The 26,377-nt window shown below is 40.5% G+C and overlaps 1 protein-coding gene across 3 annotated transcripts in view; it reads left to right on the forward strand.

Moving 5' to 3' along the window:
• large2 (LARGE xylosyl- and glucuronyltransferase 2) overlaps nucleotides 1-26,142 on the forward strand; it is a 127,529-nt gene extending 101,387 nt beyond the window's left edge. For all 3 annotated transcript variants that reach the window (XM_008286633.1, XM_008286634.1, XM_008286635.1), the window contains 13 exons: nucleotides 3,414-3,703; nucleotides 5,113-5,195; nucleotides 7,197-7,320; nucleotides 10,252-10,423; nucleotides 12,472-12,576; nucleotides 12,698-12,810; nucleotides 13,364-13,489; nucleotides 14,955-15,110; nucleotides 16,205-16,368; nucleotides 18,064-18,342; nucleotides 20,256-20,402; nucleotides 20,671-20,866; nucleotides 23,288-26,142. In XM_008286633.1, coding sequence (XP_008284855.1) covers nucleotides 3,414-3,703; nucleotides 5,113-5,195; nucleotides 7,197-7,320; nucleotides 10,252-10,423; nucleotides 12,472-12,576; nucleotides 12,698-12,810; nucleotides 13,364-13,489; nucleotides 14,955-15,110; nucleotides 16,205-16,368; nucleotides 18,064-18,342; nucleotides 20,256-20,402; nucleotides 20,671-20,866; nucleotides 23,288-23,485 — 2,153 coding nt within the window. In that variant the 3' untranslated portion in view covers nucleotides 23,486-26,142. The remainder of the gene's footprint in view (nucleotides 1-3,413; nucleotides 3,704-5,112; nucleotides 5,196-7,196; nucleotides 7,321-10,251; nucleotides 10,424-12,471; nucleotides 12,577-12,697; nucleotides 12,811-13,363; nucleotides 13,490-14,954; nucleotides 15,111-16,204; nucleotides 16,369-18,063; nucleotides 18,343-20,255; nucleotides 20,403-20,670; nucleotides 20,867-23,287) is intronic.
• Nucleotides 26,143-26,377: the final 235 nt, after the last annotated feature.

Consider the following 26,377-nt stretch of genomic DNA (forward strand, 5'->3'; position numbering starts at 1 on the left):
ATGAGAAGAATGTGTCGATGTGGGGGTGAAAGGTCAGGAGAAAGGAGGAAATGACAACAATGGAGGATGATTGTTGTAGTTTTTATTTAAACAGAAGGTAAATACACATTCATTAGGGACTACTTTCAGTGGCGGATTAATCCACATTTGGTGTTGTAGTGAGTATTTGAGGCTGCAGGACAGTTTTATGTTAGACTGAGTTACATTAATCTACGGTGTGTCTTCAGACAACACACAGGAATAAGATGGTGTCTCTGTGTGTGTGATGCATTAAGCTGCTGGCAAATTTAAATATTCACCAGAAAACATGAGCCGTGCTTCTTTTTTTTTTAAACTGCCCTCAGTGCTTTTAACATTTCCATTATGATGCTGCTGCACAGAGTCTGAGGTTAAAATGAGGAGAGAAGCATCAAACGCTGCTGTTGTCTGTTTCTGGCGGTTGTGACTCAGACTGTGTCTACATGTACACGGCTATTATTTAAAACACAGCTTTTGTCTGCGTTTGAGCCTTTTCAGTCACTTAAACACTGTTTTAGGTCAGAGTCAAAGGGTGTGTTGTTACCTGCTGTTGTTTACATGGTCGGTGTGGCTCAAATAAGGCTAGCGCTAACCGTGCTAACTGGATGTTTGCATGTTTTTACGTAAATGTATAAGAACAGAGGCATCAGATCCAGTCCACATGTATAAGTCTTGTCTTTCTTGATAGTCAATTTTTAGGACTAAATATTTGGAACAGCTAGCAGCGTTTTTCAGACCTCTGTTGGACCCATGTGTTGGTTTGGTTCCTGACAGTTCTTCAATCATGTTTTTACATTTTTCATTTGGACAGAGGTTTCTTGGAAGGACAGGGGAAGAAAAATTTGGTTTTAAAGGTCCCATATGGTGAAAATCTACGTTATTGTGCTTTGCGGTTGTTCTAAACTTGGAGGTGTAAAATATAAGCTGTTAAGATAAGAAGATGTTAACTATGCAATCCTTAAAGCCCCTCGTACAAGTAGTTAGCATCCCAGCTTCACAACTACACAGAAGTTGAAGAGAAGTTTGTTTTGCTGTTGATGGCAAGAGTGAACGTAAGAGTCTTCATGCACTCCAGCATCTGAGGATCTCAGTGGATTCATTTTTCACGGCAATGTGCCCACATGAATGGGAGAATGCATGGATAGCATGTTGGGCAGCTAATGTGGCTAACATTACCATTAGCTCACAGCTGTCTGGAGGCATTGATGGTGGAAGCTTTAACTTTAATTTATAACTATTAAACAAAGAGTGGTTGGGTTAATGTGTTTACTTGTTGCTTGTTGTGTTTAGTTTAACCTAAACTCAGCTGTTGTTTACATCTGTTAGCTTCTCTCCTGCTCTCTGTGCTCACATAAACAACTGAATTCCCAGTGAAGCAGTTTGCATTTACACAGTTTTTCAGTTTCTGTTGTCAGACATGGGACAGGTAGTGACTGAAAAGTACTAAAGTAAGAGGTCGTACAGTCTCGTTAAAATGAACCATCACTGCGGTATTTTGAGCAGAAACCTTGAAAGACACACCGTGGAGGCATGTGACACTGAAAAACGAAAAAAAATATTGGACCTTTAAGAAAAAAATACCCCAGTTCATGTGGATTAAGCCATTGCAGAACAAAAAGGTCAACAGGTTACAAAAGAGTGAAACGTTCTCCATAGCTTTGTAACAGGTTTCTTTCTCTGTGGGTTTGTTGTTAATATTAATAATTTGTTTTATATGTAAGGGATGATGTATGCAAAAAAAAAAAAGTCTAAGTTCAGAGGTCCTTCAGTAGGTGATAGCTAAGGTCTATGTGCAGTCACAGAGCAGCAGTGAACAAACTGCACAAACAAGAAAATACAGCAGCAGCATCATACCGCACATTCTGCAGAACAAATAATGTTGATTATTCAGTGTTCTGGCACAACAAAAGCCAATCTGAACCTGATCGCATCCGTGCAAACACGCTAAAACTCACAGCCAGTTACAGTCTGAATATTTGTTTTTCTGACGAGAGCTCAGAAGACTGAACTCGGTCTAAAATTATCCTGCAGACATGACGAGACAGAAATGTATTCAGAGCAAATGCGTCTCTGCCGGCGCTCATCTTATTACTGTCTTCAGTAACAAACGCGCAGCCGGCCTCAGTGTTCACACCAGAGTCTGTCAGAAAAAGACGGAGGAGGGTGGAGAAAGACGAGAAGACGACGTGTGATGAGCTAATTTTCAAGTGTGACTCTCAGGAGAAGGAACCGCTGATGGATTGTCAGCATGTTTTCACAATAAACTAGAAAACATGACTGCAGCATCGCTGAGGTCTGAGAGGTGATGAGTTCAGGATTAGACTTGGAGCCACAGAAGACAACGTGTTGGCAGCTTAACCGTCGACACTCAAGTTGTCCTCATTATAATATACTAACAATCTTTATTTATAGAGCACTTTTCCTTAAAATTAAAGCTACAAAGTCCTTCAGGAGGCAGCAAAATAAACAGGCAAAGACATAAATTCATCAGATTCCTGGTGAAAATGTCTCAGTTTTAATGCCTTTGTGTGTCTTATGTACAGTCTGGTACTTTTATTCTACTTTATACGTCAACTTTACTACATTTCAGAGGAAAATACTGTAGTTCTTAATTCACTGCAGCTTTACATCAAAATACTACATCGTATAATAGATTATTGCTTCTGTACTGTTGTGCAGTTAACTGAAGAAGTAATTCAATTAATGGACAAAGTATATTCAAATATTTAATTTACAGGAACAAATTACACATTTGTTTTTTCTCCATTAAACCCTAAATACAGTAAATCATTTTGCCAAAAAATAAAAAATTCAAGAGTTTATTTAAACTTATTGTTTATTCATGATGCAGATATAAATTTTTTTTTCTGGTGGTGGTAAAAGAAGAGTTTTTAAATGCCTTTCAGTGACTTTCAGCGTAGACATGATGCACTGTTTTGTAGGTAAAATACAAGAAAGAGATTTTTTATGAATGACAAAGCAACACTGGGGCCTAAAAACTTCAAAATGCATATATGTTGCTACTTATTTTGATACTAACAGTTGACTTAGAGCGGCTTGAGTTTGAGTAAGTAAGCTACTTATTTCACATGTAACAACTTTGTCATGCAGATTTATATTTAGTTTGGTTTATAACTACAAACTTTGGAATTATTTGACAAAATCTCTTTATAAGCTAAGACTTAGCCCAAACTCTGGTCTGTTTGAAGGAAACAAGGAGGTCATGTTGATAATTCCCTTTTTGTAGACCTTTTAGATGCAGCTGTTGACCAGAATTAAACAAAAAGCAGTACGTTTCCTCTTTAACACATTAAGTCCTCCAGCAGGTGACGCTGCAGAGTTTTTTTATTTGCCTGCATGTTGTCTTTCCTCTGACCCTCCCTCTCGTCCCCCAGATGGACGCTCCCTCCTCCTGACTCCCTGTCTGGCCGACACGCCGGCCGCCCAGGTCCTGGAGCGAGCCGTCCTGGAGTCCCGGGTCCGAGAGGTGGAGGAGGAGAACCGGCAGATCCGGCTGCAGCTCAGCCAATCGCAGGGCACCGCCGCCCAGCCTCCGGACGGTAACTATGGCAACCAGCAGTGGGGCGCATCCGCGGACACGGGGCCGGAAGACGGCGACAACACGGCGGAGGAGAAGAACAACCACACGGAGTGTCCTCGATCGCCCACCGTCCAGAAGTGTGAGGTCAGGAAACACACAGCTGATCAACACATTTATAAAAGAGCTCAGCAGCACCTCAATTATAATACATCTTTAAAATCACATTAGAAAACAAATATAAAGAGAAACAGCAAAATGTAAAATAAATAAATATATGGATTTTAACATATTTGTTCATTTACATTTTTATATATTTGTTTCTATATTTATGAAATACAAATTAAATTATTATTAAACATGTCTTTACATATTGTTTTTATGTTTTCATAATTTTAAATTTACTATTAATTTACTAATAAATTAATGCTAATAACTACTAATAAATTTACTACTAAATTTATATTTTAATTTTATTTTTTTTCCTATATTTCCTTCGTATTTCCAGATTTCTACATTTACTTATTTATTCTTTGTCTTCATATTTCCCCATTTATTTATTGGCTTTATTCTTTTTATTCTTTCTTGTTTCTCATTTATTTGTTTTTATAGTCCAACATTTTTTAATTGTCTCTTTTATTTATTTTATTTTACATATATTTTTCCATTTTTCAATTTACCCAATTATTCTGTTACATGTTTTGTTTTATTACATTTGTTTCATTTTTTTTAAATAATTTTTTTAACTTTATTTATTTAATCCTTTTTATATTTTTCATGCTTTTGCAGAGTTACTATATTTCTTGCACTCCTGTGACTCCATACAGGAGGTCCTGATAGACCCGAATAAAAGAGCAGACGGCTGTTTTCTACACCTCTGACTGCATTAACACGCTTGTTAGATGTTTTAGTTTTCAGTTTCAGTGCTCAGGTTCTAATCTGCTTCACAATATCAAGCATCAGTCTCGTTACTATGGTTACCTGAAGTTTATTACCCCTAACGCACTCATGGACAGTCACGACCAGGTATTTTACAGTTAATTGTCCCTGTAAAGTCACCAGTGAAGCTCAGCAGGTCGCTGCAGAGGCAGAGGTGAGCTGACAGCGACTGAAATCCGAGGGAACGCTTTCCTCTTTGATGTCGTTTGCAGCCTTTGAGCTCCAACTTTTCAAAGACTTTTGCTGCTGAAAAGCGAGTGACGTGAAATCATACATATTTGAGGAGCTAAATATGAAATTTCACATCAGAGACGGGGAGAGGGGGGCGCGAGCGTCCCGGATTCACTCAACGGCAGAGGTGTCGTGGGGTGAACTGCTTCACAACAGTAACACTTCTGTGTGTGTGTGTGTTTTTTTGGGAGGAAACTGATGACACTCTGCATAAATTCACTGTTAATTCAATGCGATAAAAAAAACACAGAGACACGAGACCGCTGTGAGTTTGTGATGAAACCTGTCAACACCCAGAGAGTCAAGAGTGTCGACAGCTGGAAGAAAATAACTCCTGGTTGTTTGGTGAAACTCATCTTCTTCTTCCTGTTCTTGTGTTTGTGCAGTTGATCCATGTAGCGTGCGTTTGTGCCGGTCACAACGCCAGCAGAGACGTGGTCACGCTGGTCAAGTCGGTCCTTTTTCACAGGTGAGTTTCTCTTCATTTTCCAAATGTGTGTCGACTCTACTCCAGCTCCTCTTTCTCCCTTTGAAGCAGAAGTCAGCGCGGCCGTAACCCAGATTTGTACCGGCCTTGAAAACCCGTTGCACAGAAGCACACTGGAAAGAATATTCAGAAGAAAATGAAAGGACGACCTTTAATGAAACTGAACTTACGTCAAGAAAAACCCTGAACTTTCCACATTAAAGTTTCTAAAATGATAAATGTGATCAGCTGTGTCTGTGTGGGCGCAGAGTTTCAGGGCTGTTTTTAACACTCAGGACTCGGTAGGTTCATTGTTTTCAGCGTTTTGGAGCTCAGTCAGTTCTGTGATTTGTTGCTTTTGTGCCTTTTTATAGATGATTTTAAAATCTCGAACATCAATTTATTGAAATTTTGTCAAACGTGCTGCTGATTTGAAAGTTTATTTGATGTTTTTTTAAGCCATGATTTAAGCTGAATCCTGCAAGAAAATCCTCTAAGTAGCTGCTCTGGTATCTGGACCTTTCAGAGTAAAGTGTCCTTGTATTTAAGACATCTTTCACCTCTTTTAAAAAGTTCTAGCTGGTGTCTTCTAGTGTTTGTTGGTTTCAGATCATGTATCATCAGGCCTGTTCACAGGAAGAATGTACAAGAATGGCACAGAAGGCATATGCACATTTTAAAATACAATTATATGACATAAAAATGGTATGTATGGTCACAAAAACACCCACATATTACAAATACCTTTTTAGCTCCATGTTCCCAGATAAACAACATTAAAACACTGGCAGGTGAAGTGAGTGAGTCTTGTTAAAGTGGCTCCTGTCAGTAGGTGGGTTCTAGTGAGCTGATAGTTTTTGAAGTTGATGTGATGAAAGCAGAAAATGCGCAGTGCAAAAGCCTGAGTGACTTTGACGAACTGCGATGGCTAAATAACTGGGTCGGAGCAACTCCAGAACAGCAGGTGTTCCCAGTATGCAGTGGTTTCCAGAAGTGATCCAAGGAAGGATGACTGGAAACTGGGTCATGGATGCGAGGGAAGGCCGGCCCGTGTGGTTTGATCTCATAGAAGAGCTTCTGTAGCACAAACCTTCATGCTGCTGCAATAGAAATGTGTCAGAACTTACAGAGTACTGGACCAGTCAGAATGTCCATGTCAGCTCCTGTCCACCACTGAAAGCTCCTACAGGGGACACGTGAGCGTCAGAACTGAACCACGGAGCAATGGAAGAAGGTGGCCTGGTCCGATGAACTTTCTTTGACATCATGTAGCCAGGCGGGTGCTTTTGTGTTGTTTACCTGGGAATCGATGGCAGCAAGATGCACTGTGTGGAAAAAGTCGAGCTGGTGGAGGCAGAGTGACCCTACATTTGTGTGGATGTTACTTTAACACTAACCCAAACACTGCTGCCGACCCTTCATGGCCTCTTCCAGCAGCATAATGCTTCCTACCATACTGGAAACATTCATGACAGAGAGTTCAAGAGGTTGACTTGACCTCGAAATCCCCCAGAATTCAATCTGATTCAGCATCTTTGGAATGTGTTGGACAAAGAAGTCCAATCCATGAAGCTTCCATCTCGCAACCTAAAGGAGCTATTGCTAACATTTTGGTGCCTGATACCACAGGACGCCTTCGTAGGTCTGTGGACCAACGCAGCCTTAGTAAGGCAGCTTGTGTACATCAGAGAAAAGAAGCTAAAAGTAAATATAAAGCCCTCTCCCCAAAGCTACAGGCAACATAAACAGAATTCTATCAACTAAAAGGTTTTTTTGAGGCAAAGTTAGATCTTAAAAATGAAATAAAAGACTCAGATTTTGATGTTGGGACCTTTGTGTCTGTGTAAAGCTGGTGGATGCTTAAGGTCACAGTATCCTCATGGTTTGAGTAGCTGAATATTTCTACCAGTGAACCTGCACCAAACACTAAACCTGAATGTTTGAGGAAGAGCAGCGTCAGCTTGGCCTTGACCTTGGCGTCTTTCTTTTTGTGTCCATCTTCAGGAGAAATCCGCTCCACTTTCATTTCATCACCGACACAGTAGCCAATCGCATCCTGAGCTCCCTGTTCCAGTCCTGGATGGTTCCGTCCGTGCAAGTCAGCTTCTACGACGCAGATGAACTCAAGGTAAGAATGAAAACACGAAACGTCTCTCCGCTAGGACGAGGCGCAGCAAAGTCACACCTCACATCAAAGAAAAAAACACACGCACAGTCCGAGTTGTGAGGATGCAGAGGAACGTATTCATGAGTGTCCTTTAGCAGCAGAGTCGCCGAGCATCAAAGAGAGAGAGTGGAAACGCTGAGGATACATCAGCCGGAGTGTGAAACAGGAGGTCACAGCTTGTGTCTTTGTGCGCCTGTCAGATCGTTTGTCACATTAACGGAGATCAGAGCGGCGTTAAAGCCGTGTGATGTTACTTCAGGAGGAGGTGGAGGGTCGCGCTTCGGCTTAGCCTCGATTTCACACTGACAGTTCAAAAAGACGGGTTCTAAAGTTCATCACAACAAAGTGATTTCTGACTAAAGCGCGTGAATGTCTCGTGTCCATAATAGATGAGAAACATCCTTCAGTCGCGAAAGTAAAGCCAAGTCAATCATCTGTTGATCTTCTTTTAATGATCAGTCGCTGTCACGTTTAGTCGTTTCCAGAGAAGCTACATTCTTTTGTGTTCAGAGTTACAGCTGCTCGTAGTGATGCGAGATGTGTCTGTTGCACGACAAGAGTCAAAAATAGAGACGTCAGGCTTGGCGTTTCAGTCTGAAGAGGCTCTTTGCTCAACTTATGAAACGTAATGGAGCCTGAAGGTCCTTCTAAGGAGACGTCTCAGTCTCATCTCTGGGAAGCTGTTCTATTTGAATGAAGTAGGACTTAAGAGTTTTACATGACATGAAAAATCGTATCAAAACGTTTAAACTTGTATTAAATTTACCAGCGATCCAGCAGCGTGTTTGTTTTTCCTCCACATTCTTTGGAAGCTGCTGTAATATTTCCTCGACACAGTGTTTGTAACATGGTCCAATATGACAACATCACAGCTTGTACCAGGAAGAAAAAAAATCTGCACGTTATCTGTAGATGAACTAAATGTGGCACCGTGCACTGAATGCACCCTTCCTGCATACTTTATTAGCCCAAATGAATTATAAATAAACATAAAAGGCTACTATTCAAGGCGTATTAAATCATTTGAACCTGCTTGTTTAATTTGACAGTTCCCATCGTGACACCAAGAGAAAAGAAGCTTCACATTGAGCTCGGTTCGTCTGACAGATGCTGGAGATGCGCCTGCTGTTATACAACCAATATTAGATCAAATATATTGAGATATAACCATTTTATTTTGTTCACACTCAATGTCTCAAGCAGTAAATGTGAAAGTTGGAACAGAGACAAGTCTTTTTCTTTCTGTTTGCGAAGTTCCCCTTCGACTTTATGGCCAAAATGCAACCACAGCTTCTGTGACGGTTGGTTTGGAGCCCACTCTGAGTAAATGTTTAGTTAAAGTTGAATGAGATAGATCCAGCAGTCTCCGTCAGGTTGGGCCTGTTCAAAGTCATGAAAATGCAGGTTAGTCTGTTCCTCCTGCTGCCAAAAATAATGGATTACTTCTAAAAAGGCTGTTAATGTAGCACTTTTTTCTCTTATGAAAATAACACCAGCGACTGACACCAATGAGATGTTGGTTGGATGAGAGCACATTGACTAACCAATTAAACTGGACACTACAGCTTTAACGCTTAATTTTTTCCAATTAAATTTAGCGCAACCTAAGCAGTGAAATACATTCAAAACTAGCCAATAGGTCCTCATGTCTGTTGCACACAACCATGTTGGAAATTAAGTGTTTATAGTATGTAATAGGGATGTTCTGCCCCGGATGTCAGGAATATTAACATTGTTGATATCAGTCTGAATTTATGCCAGATTCTTTGTATATATTTGTTGCCATGCAATAATGTTTAAAAAAGAAAATGTTCTACTGAAATGTCTGATCAGTGTCTCACTTTACGCCTGCCAGTCAGTTTTGTATCAAACAGTAAGAGGCTCCACCTGGTGGTACAACCAGGTACTACTACTAAATATTAAATGACTTAGATCAGACTGGGAACAAAAAAATTTGACCGGGTCATCGTTAGTTTGTAATCTTTACAAATAGCCATGACAGAGAAGTGGATAGTCGATGGCGTCATACTTTTTGAATTTGTTTGCATCATGTAGAAAAATATTTTGTCACCTCTACACAGCTTGACCAATCGTGAGTGAAATGTCATAGAGAACAAGTCACTGCAGAAACTAGCATCTGGAGGAAGTTTCTGATATTAACAGACCATACATTTCATCAGAAAGATTAACAAAAGTACAAGTTTCCTCTTTTGCAACCGTGCTGGTGTTCCTCTCTGTATCTCATAACGTTTGAGCGCAGAGCAGTTGAGCTTCCGAGCCGTTTGTCAGCTTCAGTTGAAACACAACAATCAGCAGAGCAGCTTTTAGCCGACAGCAACAATAGCTCATCGAGTCAGACGAGTCGAGTCAAGAGACACTTCAGCCCAAAAACACCAAATAATTTACTTTAACGTCGGGTTGATGAATGCGCTCTCAGAGTGACGAGGACGTGGAGAACAAGCATGAATCAGTGTTTGTGTTTCCAACCTGCATCTCCCTCCGTCACATCATCACATTCTCCTCCCTCGCAGTCTTTGTGCTCGACAATGAGTCCTTTGTGCTGCCAGATGCTGCGACCTGCAGCTTCTCTCTTCGCTTTCCATTAACTCACATTAAAGTGGGGAAAAACAGCCGAGACTCTAAGCCGATTATATTTGCAGATGATGCACTTATGCAGATCCAATTACTCTGAATCAGGAGAATTAATTAAAAGACACTATTTGCAGATTCAGAAATAAAGAAATAATAATAAAAAAAAAGAAACACATTGAGGTTTTGCCAAAGTATGCTGAATGTGGCTTTGTGTTAACCCACGAGCTGAATTCTGCTCCTACATGATGAGCAGCTGAGTCAACACCTGTTTAAAGTCCATGTTTGTGTTTGTGGTTTCAGTCCGAGGTGTCGTGGATACCCAACAAGCACTACTCAGGTATTTACGGCTTGATGAAGCTGACGCTAACCAAAGCTTTGCCCTCCGACCTGTCGAAGGTCATCGTCCTGGACACGGACATCACCTTCGCCACTGACATCGCTGAGCTCTGGGGCATTTTTAGGAAGTTCACCGGTGAGACCTTCTTCATTTTTACCCTTTAAATCACATTTATGAAGCGTCCAAACCTTGTTCAAACCCCCAAAGTACAACCATCCAGCTGGATGTTGATGAGGTTTGTAAAAACTGATGCAGAAGACGTCTAAATCTGTGTATGATTAAGGAAACTTGGTGTTTAACACAAATACTCAAATAAGGGTTTGTTTACTCATTCAAAAATAAGAAATTAAAAAGTTACTGACTTACAGTTAAGCCCCAAATTATTATTATTCATGCCACATTTAGATTTCTAGTACATTTTTATTTGACCAGTAGATTTTCGCTGGCGGGGAAAGTCATAGAGACGTGACAAAAGATGGGAAGACATTTTGTTAAAGGTGTTGATGATGAATTTTAAGTATTTCTGTGTTTTCTTTATACATTTTTTACTTAAAATGCATTGTCCAAAATTATTTATACCCTTGAAATTGTTGCAATATTTGCAGACAATGCATCTTCTGGTCCTGTCCACCATGTTCTAGAGCATTCTAATAAACTGTAACCTGAGAACAGCTGATACAGTCGTTCTCTACTCACTTACTAGTCAATTGCAAGTCATAAAAACCAAAGAGTTCAATGAGTTTGCTATTATGGTCCATCATGGAGAGAGAGAGTTGTGCATTGTGGCTGCTCACAATACGGGAAAAGGCAATAAAGTCATATCTAATATATACTATAAAGTGTTTTGAAGTACCAGTGGCCACGGTGCAAAGTAGGCATCAAAAAGAACAAGTAGCTCCACACTGAAACATCTCATAAAAGGCTGCAGTAGGAAGTCAAAAGTGACTCCTACAATGGAACATAAGGATCAACCACAAAACCATTCTGGCAGCAACATCTCAATCAGACACTACAGCAGGTGGTGAACCAGGCAGGTTTCCGGCCAAAGAGGAATCCATTTCTCACCAAAGCTCGCCTGGACAAAGAAGAAAGCTTCTGGACTTCATTTCTGTGGTGAAACGACTCAACCTCAAGAACATCATCCGGGGTCAAAGTTGGTGGTTTAAATGTGATGCTTTGGGGTGTTTCTCAGCCGATGGGCCAGAAAACCTCATCAGCGTAAACAGCATCATGAGAAAACAGGATGAAATTCTGAAAGTAAACATCAGGCAGACTGAAGAAAAACTGATCCTTATGCAGCACTGGAGCTTCCAACAAGACAATGATCTGAAACAAGTGGTGAAGAAATGGTCAATGGCAAGAATGTGTGGAGGAACTGAAGACCAGAGTGATGCCAAGGAAGCCTTCAAACCTCAAAGACCAGGAGATCATCACAAAAGAGGAACGCATTCCCAGAGGATACATGTAGACTTTTAGCAATGACAAAACTGTTTGATGGATGTGGAGGCAAATAAAGACTTTAACACATCATTTTTAGTAAAACTAAGGGTTAAAATTCATCATCAGCATCTTTAACACAATATCTTAATATATCTTCTCACTTGTTTATGACATTTCCAACCAGAAGAAACCTAACAACCAAATATAAATTCACTAAAAAGATAATTTTGGCATCTAGATGAATCATTTTCGACTTAACTGTGTTCTTGTGTTGCACTTGTTACGTATCCAGAGTTATCTATTAACAACTCCTTTTTGTCATGTTCCAGTAGATCTATGGACAACTGTCATTGTATGACTCTGATACTGTAGAAATCTATAAAACCTGATGATCCTCAGGCAGCTTCTGAATGGTTCCTCTGTGCTGTAATTTGAGCCTTATTTTTTTGCCTATATTTCGTTACGTTTTGAAAAATTAAGTACACCGAATTAGCTTTTAACAATTAACAGTTGTGATTACAAGATCCTGATGTACACTCACAGTCATGGTTGTGATTATAAGATATTATCCTCATAACTACAAGATGACATACAGCAGATTAAACGGAGCAGGAACGGGAACACTTGAGAACTCGCCTGAGAATTGACAGGTTCTTAAAAAAAACAACTCATTGGAAAATACAATAAGCAGATTAATCAGATGAAGACATTTTTCTGATGTTTGTTTGCTGTTCTGTTTGCAGATAAGCAGGTTATCGGTCTGGTGGAGAACCAGAGCGACTGGTACCTCGGCAACTTGTGGAAGAACCACAAACCCTGGCCGGCGCTGGGGAGAGGCTTCAACACAGGTACTCATGATTCACAGGAGAAACAGTCGCAGCGTTTCAGTCTCCAGGCAAAGCAAAACATCACGAGATGACCTGTTGTTTATGAAGTCACGTTTGTTTTCCTCCTCATTCGTTGTCGCAGGCGTCATTCTTCTCTACCTGGAGAGGCTTCGGCGAATCGGCTGGGAGCAGATGTGGCGGCTGACGGCAGAGAGGGAGCTAATGAGCATGCTCAGTACGTCGCTCGCTGATCAGGTGAGTGACACCTCCAACCACTTTCTCAAAGTGTCAACAGACAACCTTCAGTCACACTGAAATGACAAAAATATTCAAGGACAATATCCAATTTATTTCAGCCGTCTGTGTTCACCATTAATGCGTCTGTGTTTTAATGAGTCAGACTAACTGTGCGTCGTAGAGATTCAGCGAAATGAGGAGTCACACAAAATGCTGTAAAAGCTTGCTGCAGTTTTCCAAAAAACACTACATTTTTACAGGAATCGTTTAATATTTGTATTTGAACAGGGGTCTGTGTGTCCTTCTTTGAGCATCAAGCACTTAATTTAATGCATCCTCGGGAACCTTCATGCACCATTTTTGCCTCAATTTATGGTGGAAAACAAACAATTCAGGTCCAGTGAGGCAGGCACCGCTCCAGGAATCACAAAAGTTTGCTGCCTATTATCAACATTTTGCTAACTCTATTTAAAAAACAAGGTCCACATACAGAGAAGGAAATCTCCATGGTAACACAGGAGGGGGGCAAGTTGTTGGTGTCGTTAAACCTGTGTGTCGTCTGTGTGTTCAGGACATCTTCAACGCCTTCATAAAGCAGAACCCGGTCCTGGTTCACCAGCTGCCCTGCTTCTGGAACGTCCAGCTGTCCGATCACACTCGCTCTGAGCAGTGCTACACCGAGGTGTCCGACCTCAAGGTACGCCTCAAAACACCGCCTTGATTTACTCACTGAGATACAAAATGAGAGAAAAGATACTGGACAGAATCAAATATATATTAATTTATTCATACAGTATTAATAAAAAACAAAGTCAGAAAGTGCTTTACAGGGCAAGACCTTAAAATGATAGACAATTATAAAACCTATTTTAAATAGTTCCATAAAACATAAATAAATGACTGATTGTTGATGAAAGGCAACACAAACATAATAAATTAAGGAAGTTGTTTTTAGAGCTTTTCAAACCAGGAATAAGAGATTCAGATTTAACCTTTAAAATCAAAACACTGCAAACTCTTTGTTGTTTTTTGATTATTTTAAATTGTCTTTAACATCAGTTCACAACAAACAAAGCTGATTTAGTCAGTGACACAACTGAAGTCAGGCTGAAACACTGGTACTACAATGCAGTCATTGCATACACGGCAATGTGTTGAATTTTAGCTATTTGTGGGAAGAATATTTTAGTTTACTCTTCAAAGTATACAAGAAATATAAAACGAGACATGATCAGTTCTGTCCCCCCCCAAAAAATAAAAAAACACCATTTTTGTCAAATTAGCTACAAAAAATCACAGTCCTGCTTCTCTTCCTCCGTGTGTCTCACATGTAGCCCATGTTGCTTTTGATTTCCCATCGTTTCTTCACCTCAAACCCCCAGGCTATTTGCTTCTTCCTTTTCGTTGCTGCCCTCCAAGCTTCCTCTTCCTGTTTGCATTGCACAAAGTCACGGCAATCGTTCATCTGAGAATATTTTCTAAAGGCTTGCAATTGTGAGAATTAAATAAATATAGAATCAATCTATAATATTTTTATACCAGTTTTCAAAAAAAAAAACAAAAAAAACAAAAACATTTTTGTCATAAACGACCTGAGTGTAACATTTTTTTTATATTGACGCAACATTACAGAAGCAAACTGTTTATGAAAAAAAAATTGTAAAAATTGTACAACTAAATGTTGTATTTGCAAAGACATTCGGATAAATATACAACATGTGGTTATTAAATAAAGTCAAAGTATCCACTGATCAATGAGCAGCAAATATAATCCCTGAAAGTTTCAATTTGCTCCAATTAAAAAACAATAAATAGAATTGAAATACAGCATCAGAATCATTATTTAATAGACACACCTCATGTATAAATATATAAACTAAAACACTAACATAAATCTTGACTAAACAAGAGTTTGTGCAAAAAATATGGAACATAATAAAGACGGCTGAGAAGATAAGCTGATGTTTCTTAAAAGAATAAACAAAGATGACAAATAACTGACAGCAACTGTGATTAAATTCACACCAGTCTAAATGTAGCCACAGTATTAGGACATGAAGAGATTTAAGTGTTTGAAGGTCTGTAGTTGACTTCAAAGATTAAGATTTGATCAGTGCTTAATTCCACCTGCTGCTGTGAGTGAAACCTTGTTGTGGTTCCAGGTGATCCACTGGAACTCTCCCAAGAAGCTCCGCGTGAAGAACAAACATGTGGAGTTCTTCAGGAACCTCTACCTGACCTTCCTGGAGTACGACGGCAACCTGCTGAGACGAGAGCTGTTCGGCTGCCCGAGTCAGGCGAGTCCAGAGAGCGTCCAGGTTAGAAACACACTCAGCCAGCAGATACTCACAATTTAACACACGTTTCCATTAGAACACGAAAAACATTTAGTTTTTCTCCAACTTGTCGCCGCTGGTATTGATTTGTGAGAGGAAGAAACATTTGGCGAGAGTCCACATTAAACATTATCAGATTTGAAGGATCGCTCAAATTGCATCGCTGCTTGGCAGAATATTTTACTGTTAAATAATAAACTTGTTATCAAAGTTGACAGCAACACGACATTTTGAAAAGCCTTTATTTTACAGGTTTTGTATTTTACAGCTAATATCCGGGAGACATTCACAAAGTTTTTGTTGTTGTAGTAAAAACTGATGAATCAATTTACTGACTTTTTTTCCACTTTACCTAAAACAAGCAAGTATGTAAAACGTGTAGTAACTGTTTTCCCTATAATTAGTATTATAATTAGCAGAATTAGTTTGAGTCTTTCATTAAAATATGCTGTAATTACGAGGCTGGAAAATAGTGAACCTGTAAAACAAAGCTGGTGTTTGTTCATGGAAATTAAATTATCACTTAAAATTAAAAACAAATTTACAAGCGAACATAAACTAACATCTTCATTTGTACTGTATCCACCATTACCAATGACAAACACAACACGTGAACTAAAATCAAATATTGTTTTTCACTGAACCTGCACATTATCCGTCAACATTTCTGCTTTTGGTTCGGTTTTGTTTTGCCCTTAAGTAGAGCTGTTACAATTAAGCACCTCAATTATTTTGATAATCAGTTTGTAAATTCTGATTGCAGCTTCCGAAATGTGAATGTTTTCTGGGTTTTTTTTTCCTCTGTGACTCTTCTCTAAACTGAATATCTTTGAATTATGCTGCAAAAGAGCAGATACATTCAGCAAATTGATCTGTGTATAAAGGTTCATTTAAAAACAAAGTCAACCTGCTGATATACTGATGAGGTCTAGCTGCAAATAGATTCCTACATGTAAATTCATCTCCACACACAGCTGTAGTTGCTAAGGTAACAATACTCCTCAGGCTTGTGTTGTTTTAGTGTATCTGTAAAGCATGAAAACTCTCTCCTTAAAATGTTCTGCGCGTCTCCTCAGCTGCAGTCAGCTCTGGAGGAGCTGGACGAGGACGATCAGTGTTACGACTTCCGCCGAGAGCGACTGACGGTGCACCGAGTTCACCTCTACTTCCTGCAGTACGACTACACGCCCACCGAGGACGACACCGACGTCACGCTGGTGGCTCAGCTCTCCATGGACAGGTACCGAAACCAGCGTGATCTCATCTCTGTTAAATTAGCAAGGACTTCTGTAAGAGTGACCTTGTTCTAGTGGTGCATAAATCAGGAAAAGATTGGAAATGAAAAAGGCAAATGCTGAAGTTACAGCAACAACAGCCATTTTTTTGCCCGGTACAAGCTAAAATAGCTGAGTCTAAAATACCTCACTACACCCGATATAGTGCACTCAAAAAGGTGTTTGCCATTTTGTAGTGCTGTCCGAATGCTAACTCTTACACACTGTTCATATTTAACAACTTCACAGTCTGGTTTGGGTCAGTTTTGACCCCGATCGTACTGTCAAGAATTCCCTCATAGTGTCTCTACCAAACTTTAAATTGCAGATCTGCTTAAAATGTCTCAATAGCCTGCGTCACATTAATAAATGTAAACAAAAACTGCACATAAAACATGTCCTGTACAATTTCAAGATTCCTTAAAACCACCATTTTCCTTGATTTAAGCCACACTGGTAGATTTAAAATCCATCTCATTGAATATGGGTCAAATTTGACCTGAAACAGCCTCAGTATGTAAAAATTTGCATCATCTGTACAAAAAGAGTTCAAAAATAGTTAAATTTTTATGCATTTGGGTCACTTTAGGAAAAATGTCAGGCTAAAAGAATCATGATTAGGATATTTTTACTGCTGTCAAACGTGAAAACAGGCCAAATTTGACCCAGACAGTATGTAAGGGTTAAGTTATAGCTGTTACAGCCCATATAGTGCACTCAAAATATGCCACACTGCGCCATAAAAAGTAGTGTACAGCCGATGGCCACTACCTGAGAAATATGCACGATCATGACATGTACTGCAGGAGGGAGACAAACAAGAATTTATCATATGTATATATCTCATAAGTAATTTCCAGTGTAGGTTTTATTGTTAAGTTTGATTTGAGTTGTTTGTCAGCCATGTAATAAACTGTGAATTTGTTGTGTTTGCGTTACGCTGCTACAGCACAAATCACAACTAGTGAGCGACGTAATCAACAGCACCACGACTCAAGTAGTGTCCAACATGTTACTTTTGTTCCCTACACAGTTCACCATGTAGTGGTTCCTAGATAGGGAGTAGGGAATGAGCAGATGATTCCAGACACAGCGCTGGAGTTACATCCAGTATTTGTTGTTGTTTGGTGGCTAAACACAAAGCTTTTGGATCCTACAGTGCAATAGAAACAGAAAGGCTGAAAGGACCTGTTACCGTTCTTGCAAATCCTTACGTCGCCTCACACCTCCCCGAGTTCCTGCAGTGGAAAGTTGCATAAAAACACAGTGCTGTCAGAATTTTTTTACCTTCTCTCACTTTGTAACTTCCACAACGTGTATGCGACTATAACCAATGAGAGCAGAATAACAAGCTCAAGTTTACATTCTTGTTTCTGGCATCAGTCTCTGGTTGTGAAAGATCTGTGTGGTCTGTGACATGTCTCGGCCAGCTCACCACAAAAATGTTTGACTCCTAAAAACCTGATCAGACACAGATATGTTGTGCAGTATGAAGCCAGCGTTCAAGATCATATATCGCTTCGAGCAATAATCTGATTAAACTGAATGTGTATTGGAGGCTGTCTCTCACAGTTTTGCAACATTTTGTTTACTAAAGAAATCACAAATTCTAAAATATGATAATGAAAGTAAATTGACTTTCTGTGTGTTTATGCCTGCAGGCTGCAGATGCTGGAGGCCATCTGTAAGCACTGGGAAGGCCCCATCAGCTTGGCACTCTACATGTCCGACGCCGAAGCTCAGCAGTTCCTGCGCTACGCTCAGGCCTCCGAGGTCCTCAAGAACCGCAAGAACGTCGGCTACCACATCGTGTACAAGGAGGGCCAGTTCTACCCGGTCAACCTGGTGAGGAACGTGGCTCTGAAGAACGCCAACACGCCCTACGTGTTCCTGACAGACGTAGACTTCCTGCCGATGTACGGTCTCTATGATTACCTCAGGTAGGAACACCGTCCTCTTCATCTAAGAAATCAAATGACTCTCAGCTGACTGGGTCTAACAGAGCTTCATCATGGCAGACGTTTCAAAGTGAAAATGTAGGAAGAACAGCAGAGGAAGAATTCAGAACCTTCACTTAAGTACAAGAACTAACATCCCATCGTATTCCAAGTACAGGTCATACACTGAAAATGGTACTGATCCTTCTGAACCAAGCAGCTTCTAGGAATTATTTACTCCTGTCATTTTTTTTTGTCACAACAATACGCTGAGGGAGCAGAAGCTGCTGTGGATGTGGGAAGCAGGAAAACATACTTTAGCCACATAAAAAGAAGGTCCAGCCATTAAATTAAGTAAATCTATGCAACTTAAAGTGTATGTGTAATACTAAGAGTTGCACCTTGTCTGATTGGGATACTGAGGCTTTCCTATCATTCTCTTCAAAGCCTGACCTCATAAAAGATGGAAGTTGCTGGTCTGTTGTTGTGTGACTTTTGTGTTTAACACGTTAGTTCAGATAAGCTAAAAGTCAGGCAGTAACCCAGGCTAATCGATCCAGACAGCAGCAGTACAACTCCAATGTTCTGTGAGACAAAATTGCTGTTTTTGTTAATTGAACCTGGTGGCTTTAAAGAGAACATGAAGCTCTAAAAGCCTGGGTTGAACAGTTCTGTCTGACAGCAAGGTGAAGCAGCGAGAATATTCTAAATATAGCATTCTCTTATACTGATTGATTTTTTTTTCTTCTTAGGTGGCCAAATTGTGTTTTGTTGCTGACTGTCCACAGCAGCTCACTGCTTAGTTTGCATGTTGGTCTGCTTCCCTGACACACTGACTATGTGCAGGTTTACAGTTTGGTCCTGATGTTGTGAGGTCAGCTCAGGATGTGGTGCGTTTACTCATGTAAAGCAGTGCTCCCACGGAATACTCCTCTACATTTGTATTTTTTGTTCTAGAGGTGGGCGATCTGGTCAAAAGGTCATGCAGTGATGTTTTTGGGGGTAGAACTTAGATGTGCTTACAGTTGCCTGGATACAAAGCCAGTCACTTCTCTGTATCTTGAATTTTCTCCCTGACTTTATTCTAAAACTTCCAGTTGGAGGTGGTGAATTCTGTCTCTGCTGCTCTGCGGCCAAATTATTTTGGTGGAACTTTTACAAGCACCAGGAAGACGAGCGCTGCCACTAAATTGTAGAAGTCATTGGAAAAAAATAGCAGAGCTGCAAAAATCCTAAACAAAACTTGAAATTTCCACTGTGGTAGGTTGCTAGTCAGAGGTTGTTATTTTTGTAGAAAACAGTAACACACAGATAGCGGAAGGAGAGGAGTAAGTCACCTGAAATGAACGGCCAATGGCAGAAATATGCCTGCATCCTACATCCAGTTGGACTTCTGTTCTGGTTCTTGTAGATGTTTCCCCTCATTTCTGACTGGTGGGGGGTTCCAGTGTTTAATCTCACCCCCAACTCTGCACTGCCTCAGATGTATGTGATAAATGAGGTGACATTGCATGCAACATCTTCAAGAACCAAAAAGAAGTCCAGTTGTGTTCTACTGCAGCACCCAGGATTACAACAAGCTGGATGACTGAGAGTTTACACAGACCTTTGGTGACCACGTTAGTTTCTTTGCTGCTGCCTTTGGCATCAGAGAAATAAAACATTAAACCAAAATAGAACATGAGGGTAGATAACAAATTTATTAGCGATGGAAGTTTAAGGTATTGAACCTTCTTCTCTCCCTAATTGTACTCTGTGTCTGTTGCTGAACCATCATTAATGCAGGACTGAGGTGTAAGACTGGTTTCAAAGTTTTTACACTGGAAGGTCTTGTGTCACAGATGTTTGGCAATAATGAGAAATGCTGTTTTAGAAGCTGCTTTTAACTGTGTCTCACCACCTGTTTGCTCCTGCAGAAAGTCTGTGGTGCAGCTGGACATGGCTCACACCAAGAAGGCCCTCGTGGTTCCAGCTTTCGAAACTCTTCGTTATCGTCTGTCCTTCCCCAAGTCCAAAGCCGAGCTGCTCTCCATGCTGGACATGGGGACTCTCTACACCTTCAGGTACCTACACACGGAACTGAAAGTTAACCCTAAGAGCCTTATTAAAACCAACTGGACCCCCTTTTTTGTGAAGTTCTTGAAGATGTTTTGTCTTTAAGAACCAAAAAGGGATCTCCAGTTGCTTTTTACTGACAGTTCATCATCAGATCATGACCTGGATGACTGAGAACCTACACAGATAATTGACAGTTTTCTTTTTACACCAGTGGATTATGATTAGGATAACAAAAATGATAAATGTGAATGTTTTGCCCTCCTGCCTCTCCAGGTACCACGTGTGGCCAAAGGGTCACTCTCCTACCAACTATGCCAAATGGCGGACAGCCACCACACCCTACAAGGTGGAGTGGGAGCCGGACTTCGAGCCGTACGTCGTGGTGAGACGAGACTGTCCGGAGTACGACCAGCGCTTTGTTGGCTTCGGCTGGAACAAGGTGTCGCATATCATGGAGCTGGACGCACAGGTACGTCTGCAAGAACTTCTAATGCAAATACCAGCATGAAGATCAACTTTCTCTTGAATGGACAACAGTATTCTCAGAGTCCTGACAAATAAAGGGATAGTTTGAGGTATTTATCCACAGTCAGCGTTTTACTGACAACAGAGGGCAGTTAGCACCTCCCAGTTTGGAGAAGCAGAGGACTGCTGGCAGAGGATCTATGCTGTGAATGTTCAGCAGAAAAGCATATTTTAGCCACCACCAAAAAAATAAAATCAATATTGCTTCAATTGTGAGCTAAATTTAGAATAATCTCACCTCTTTACCTTTTAGCATTCCATTTTCTCGGCCATAAATCTTCTGTATTCGTACACATAATCAAACCTGTGTGGTGTACTGCATTGCACCGCTGGAGCTCTGACCAACACACCTGATCTGCAGCATAATACAGCACACAGCACAGGTTTGCTTCTGAATAGTAATATGGAAGTTCTACAGTCGGGGAAATGTACCTGCAAAGTAAAGTGCTGTGTAACGGAAAGGTAAAGCAGTGAGAATATTCTACATGGAGACCTTCTTTAGGTGGTTAAAATAAGTTTTGCTGCTGACCCCGGTCATTGCTTAGCCTTTCTGCCAGCAGTCCTCTGCTTCTTTAAACTGGATGTGTGCCAGCCGCCCTCTACTGTAGGTAATGGGCTGACTATAGATAGGATAGAAACCTCTTACCACAATTATTCCATCAACCGCTGCATCTTAAAATTTCTTAAAACAGTCAATCCAAGGCTAAAAAAACCCAATATTGCATCTGTTTTTGGCCTAGTGAGATCTAGGACCCTCACTTTGGATTGATGAAACACAGATTTTACCACGTCTTGCCAACAAAAGGTCAAGTTATGACTAAGTCTAAAATTACACTGTGTCAAGGAGGTTAAGAACATTTTGTGTTCATAAGTGCAACATGTTCTATTTGAATTCATAAATTACACTGTAGGTGCAGAATGTGTCTCATTTTCTTCGGCACAGGGTTTCTACAGCTTGTGTGAAAGTCTGCCTCGGTTTCTCCGATCACAAGAGACGTGACATTTGTGGTGAAATCAGAGTTCAGAGGTCACATTAATGCAGCTGACTGCAGATAAACATGCCATTTTGACTGTCTTGAGCTGAAATGTGTCTTTAAAAATCATAAGTGAGCTGATGTACCCTCTGAACCCCAAAATCCACTGGCTGCTTTTAAAGGCATGTTATCTTTTTAAAATTACACCATTTATCAGAGCCAGGAACTCAGTAAAACCATCAGATTTAGAAATTTCTAATGGTCCTTGATCTAATCATCTGTGATGTGCTGTCTGGTTTAAAAATCCACCAAAACTAAGCGCTTTGCTCCGAATGGTTTTTGTAGAACACAAAGTTCTGGCGTCCTGACCATTAAAGAATCAGCTGCAACCGACAGTCAAGTGACAAAAATTCAAGGACTTACAGGCTAACTTGAAGACTGTTTACAGAGAGCAGACAGAAGACAAGTGTGGAAACAAAACAATTAAGCAGTAAAATATCTGTACAGACTGTTGTCGCAAAACGTATTATTACCTTTGTCTTAGTGTTGCTATAGCCTGGTTTTAACTGCACTCTGCATTATCTGAGTGTCTGTCTTTATGAGGAGACTATAATGTTTGAAGAACAAATGCAACACTTCTATTGTCTTGTTTGATTCTTGGTCAGACTTCTGAACACAGTCCTGGTGTATGAGCTCGGCCCTTTCAGCTGAAATACTCACCCTGTATTGGTCTTCTTCATATACAAACTCAGTCTTTTGTGCAGAATAACACAGTTATGACACCATTTCGAGTCCTCTACTTGTAGCGATGGTTGTGCCGTTTCCATAGAGGTGCAGGAATTTATACTGCAGTGAACATGAGCCCAGTGAGGAAAAGTGTGACAGGAGCAACTAATGCACTGAAACTATTCGGGGTTCAGCAGGTAAATGGTATTTTGTTATCGCATATCATTCTGGACCCGTGACCTTTACAAATCTGGTGCAGACCTTTGTGTAATAAGTTTGAAGAGCTGTTATACATGGTTAAAGGTCCAAAACATTAGGCCACTGTGTGTAAAATGGCCTTTTGTGCATTGTTGCCTCTGCTGAAGTCAGATATTCTGCATGTGCTCACAAACATCCTCTCTTCTTTGGACTGTCCTCGGAGACAGGAGCTAAGTAAATGCATATAGGGGCGGTATGGGATCAATATTCATGCAAAGACATGCCGAAAGTGCTCCAGGATACAAATATAGAATTAACATGTGTGTATGTCCCCTTTAAGCTATGAAAGCGATTAACTTACCACAGAGCAGGTCTCTGTACGGCCACTTAAATGTCCACAAAACAGAGCTGCTTAAAGTGTCACGTATGATTATTTCAACCAGTTTGTTTTTGTTTCTTCTTCCCAGGAGTATGACCTGATGGTCCTCCCCAACGCTTTCATGATCCACATGCCCCACGCCCCCAGCTTCGACATCTCCAAGTTTCGCTCCAGCTCGAGCTACCGCAACTGTCTGAACACCCTGAAGGACGAGTTCCACCAGGATCTATCGAGGAAGTACGGCTCGGCGGCTCTAAAGTACCTCACCGCCCAGAGGAACATCTAAAAAGCGGAGACAGTCAGCCGACGGTCGGCCCCCGAGAGCTCGGACATGTACTGACGCTGCGCTGGGGGCCTCGTCGCCGGCGCCGAGTGTGAACATGGCGGTACAGCTTTACAGCCCTCTCGAGCACTCTCGGGCTCCTGTGCATTAATTCTCCAGTCGACTCCACCTCAAGGTGACTGAGATGAAAACCCGAACATGACTGCGGATTTTCTTAACGCAGGATTCTGACAAGGCTGAAAGGACGAGCGAGGATACGGATGGGATTAGCTTTAAGGCCGGGAAATAATAACCATATTCTTACAATTTGTTCTGACAATCAGGGCTTTTTCCAGAACTACGAACCAGTCGGTCTGCGTGGATATCTGGACACGACGGGACCCCTTACACTTTGGTGACAAACATAAGAGAGAAGACTGCATTTGGGAGGCCAGTCGAACTGGAGAAAGATACAAGCCTTATCACTTTCATGATATTTACTATGATATTTAATGATATTTTCATTTCTTTTTTTCTTTTTTTTCTTTTCCAGTGTAAAATCAGAACCAATGACAGTGAACATTTACAATGTTTTTGATTACGGCTTTACATAAGAATCAGTTTATTTTTTTCTTTCTATATTTTCTGACCTCTTTAAAAGAAATCCATAGTGTCCCAGTCCAATTATTTCAGATTTTCTGTGGGCTTCAGGGATGTGCTTTGTATGTATGTATGTGTGTGTGTGAGTGTGTGTGTGATCCAGCTGCGTCATATGGCACGTCTACAACACGCTTACTGCTTGTCGTCAGTGTCATGCTCGCTTTTGTCTTGCATGTAAACAGTTGCACTACATGTTCTTTTCACGTTACAAAAGATAAATTATTAATTTCGTCTGGCATCATTCATCCCTCTGAAAGCTGCAAAAATCTCTAAATGATGACGCGTATCATTACCGATTGGGACCAACTCACGCGACCAACACTGACCCCTGACAGTGAGTTGTTGTTGAGTGAGACGAAGGGCAGGAGCTTGTTTTGATTTGTTGCTTTTTGAGCCATTATGTCTTTGTTTGTGTCTGATTCACTGGATATATGTGCCATCTACTGTACCCTTTTACCCATAATCCTATTTTGTTTCGTAAAGTCCAGCTGAAATTAAAAACATTTAGCAGCCAAACTTCACAATTACTCTTTAGTTCTTTGTGTTTAAAGTGGAAGAAACATCACTTTAGCATCTAAACTAGGGTTTCTAGAAGCCTGAGGTTGAAATCCTACTAAGTCTAAACAAATGCAGGTGGGATTCAGCTCTGATCGGGCGGTGCATCGTAATTATCTCAGATAAAAAAAACAGCTTTCAGACTGAAATATCTGAGTCACTTTCTGAATGTGTATATTTCAGATGCGGCTGAAATCGTGAATTATTTTCTAAAGTCTATTTGATCTATAAATGTAAGAAAAACATAAAAAATGTTTATCAGTGTTGCCTAAAAGCCCCAGTTAAAGTTTTGTTTTCTTCACAAAGCAGAGATTTTCTGTTTATTGTCACAGAGGAGGAGGAGGAAAGAAAAAAAAATCACATTTAAGAATCTGGAATCAAAGATATTTGACTTCTTTTGTCTTGAAAAAAATATTTAAACTGATTATTGATATATGAATATCAAGGTCCCACCATTTCTGTGATATTTGGGTTTCACTTTTGTGTAGCTGGGGTCGTAGTGACATGTTGTCCATCTTTACACACAAACTGGGGTATGAAGAGGTAAACGGAGGTACCACTGAAGTACAAAAATACAAATGTGTTTCCTTTTAAAGGCTCTTTATTTTGGACTAAAAGACAACATTAGAGCTGATGTGTACGAGATAAAAACATGATATTTAATTTCAGTTGGACTTTAATGTTCATAATTTAATTGTTGTAATTGTTTTTTTGTTGTTTGCGTGGTCTGTCCAACATTTCCAACCTGTGCAGGATTATTCTATAAATGAACTATTGATCGTGCTGCCATGCCATGCAGTGCTGGGTATCGGGGAATAATTCCTAATGATTTGAGTCTGATCAAAACTGACCAAACCTTTGCCACCTGACAAACTATTTCAAACCGGTTGGCCAAACGTATTAATTATTCGGTGTCTACAAGATTGCTCATGATGTTTTTTGACGTCCTTCCCCGTAGCACAGGACAAGAAAAAATCCGGGATGGGACATCGCAGCTCGTAGCGGCATCCGGCTTCACTTTTGTTCTTCTTTCTTGTTTTTCTGTTGAAAAGATTTGTTGTCTGTTTTGTTTTCTTGATCTCTGCCTGCATTTGGGAGGGAGGGGGGGGAAAGGCAAGCAGAAAAGAAGCGAAAGAATCTAGTGTAATTTCCATTGAGCGTACGGCAGACACAGGAGTCAGGTACTAAGCGTCGGATCGTGAGCGGTGGCGTTCGGTGAGGAGTGAGTGTGATCGGTGCCATGAAGAGCCCTGCTCCCTCCCCGCTGCCATCCACGCCGCCTCCATTGACTTGTTGTTGATTGTGGTAAATGCTAGTGCCTTTGCTGTATTGTGAAACTGGATATTGATTGTACTGTTGTACCGACAGGGCCTGGGGATAGTCAGGCGCTCTATTTATTATTGTTGACTCAAATCAATCATATTTTTCTATGTAAGTGCTTTAAATAAATTTGCCCTTTTTTATCACTTTGTCTCGGGGGGGTTTGTTTTTCTCACCACTCTACTTTTCTACAACTGCCGCAGCGTTTCTGTTGAATTAATGTTATTCTAGGATTACAGAGATCTTAAGGAATTTTTATATTCCTACCCCTGCAGGGCAAAGAACGTCTTGGGATTCCAAGAAATTCATAATATTTACTGAGGTCAGTGGTTTTAAGACGTGTGAATCCTCCATGTGTGTAATTGGACCAGTGGAAATTTC

This window comes from Stegastes partitus, unplaced genomic scaffold (genome assembly GCF_000690725.1).
Source record: "Stegastes partitus isolate 25-593 unplaced genomic scaffold, Stegastes_partitus-1.0.2 Scaffold461, whole genome shotgun sequence".
NCBI lineage: Eukaryota > Metazoa > Chordata > Actinopteri > Pomacentridae > Stegastes > Stegastes partitus.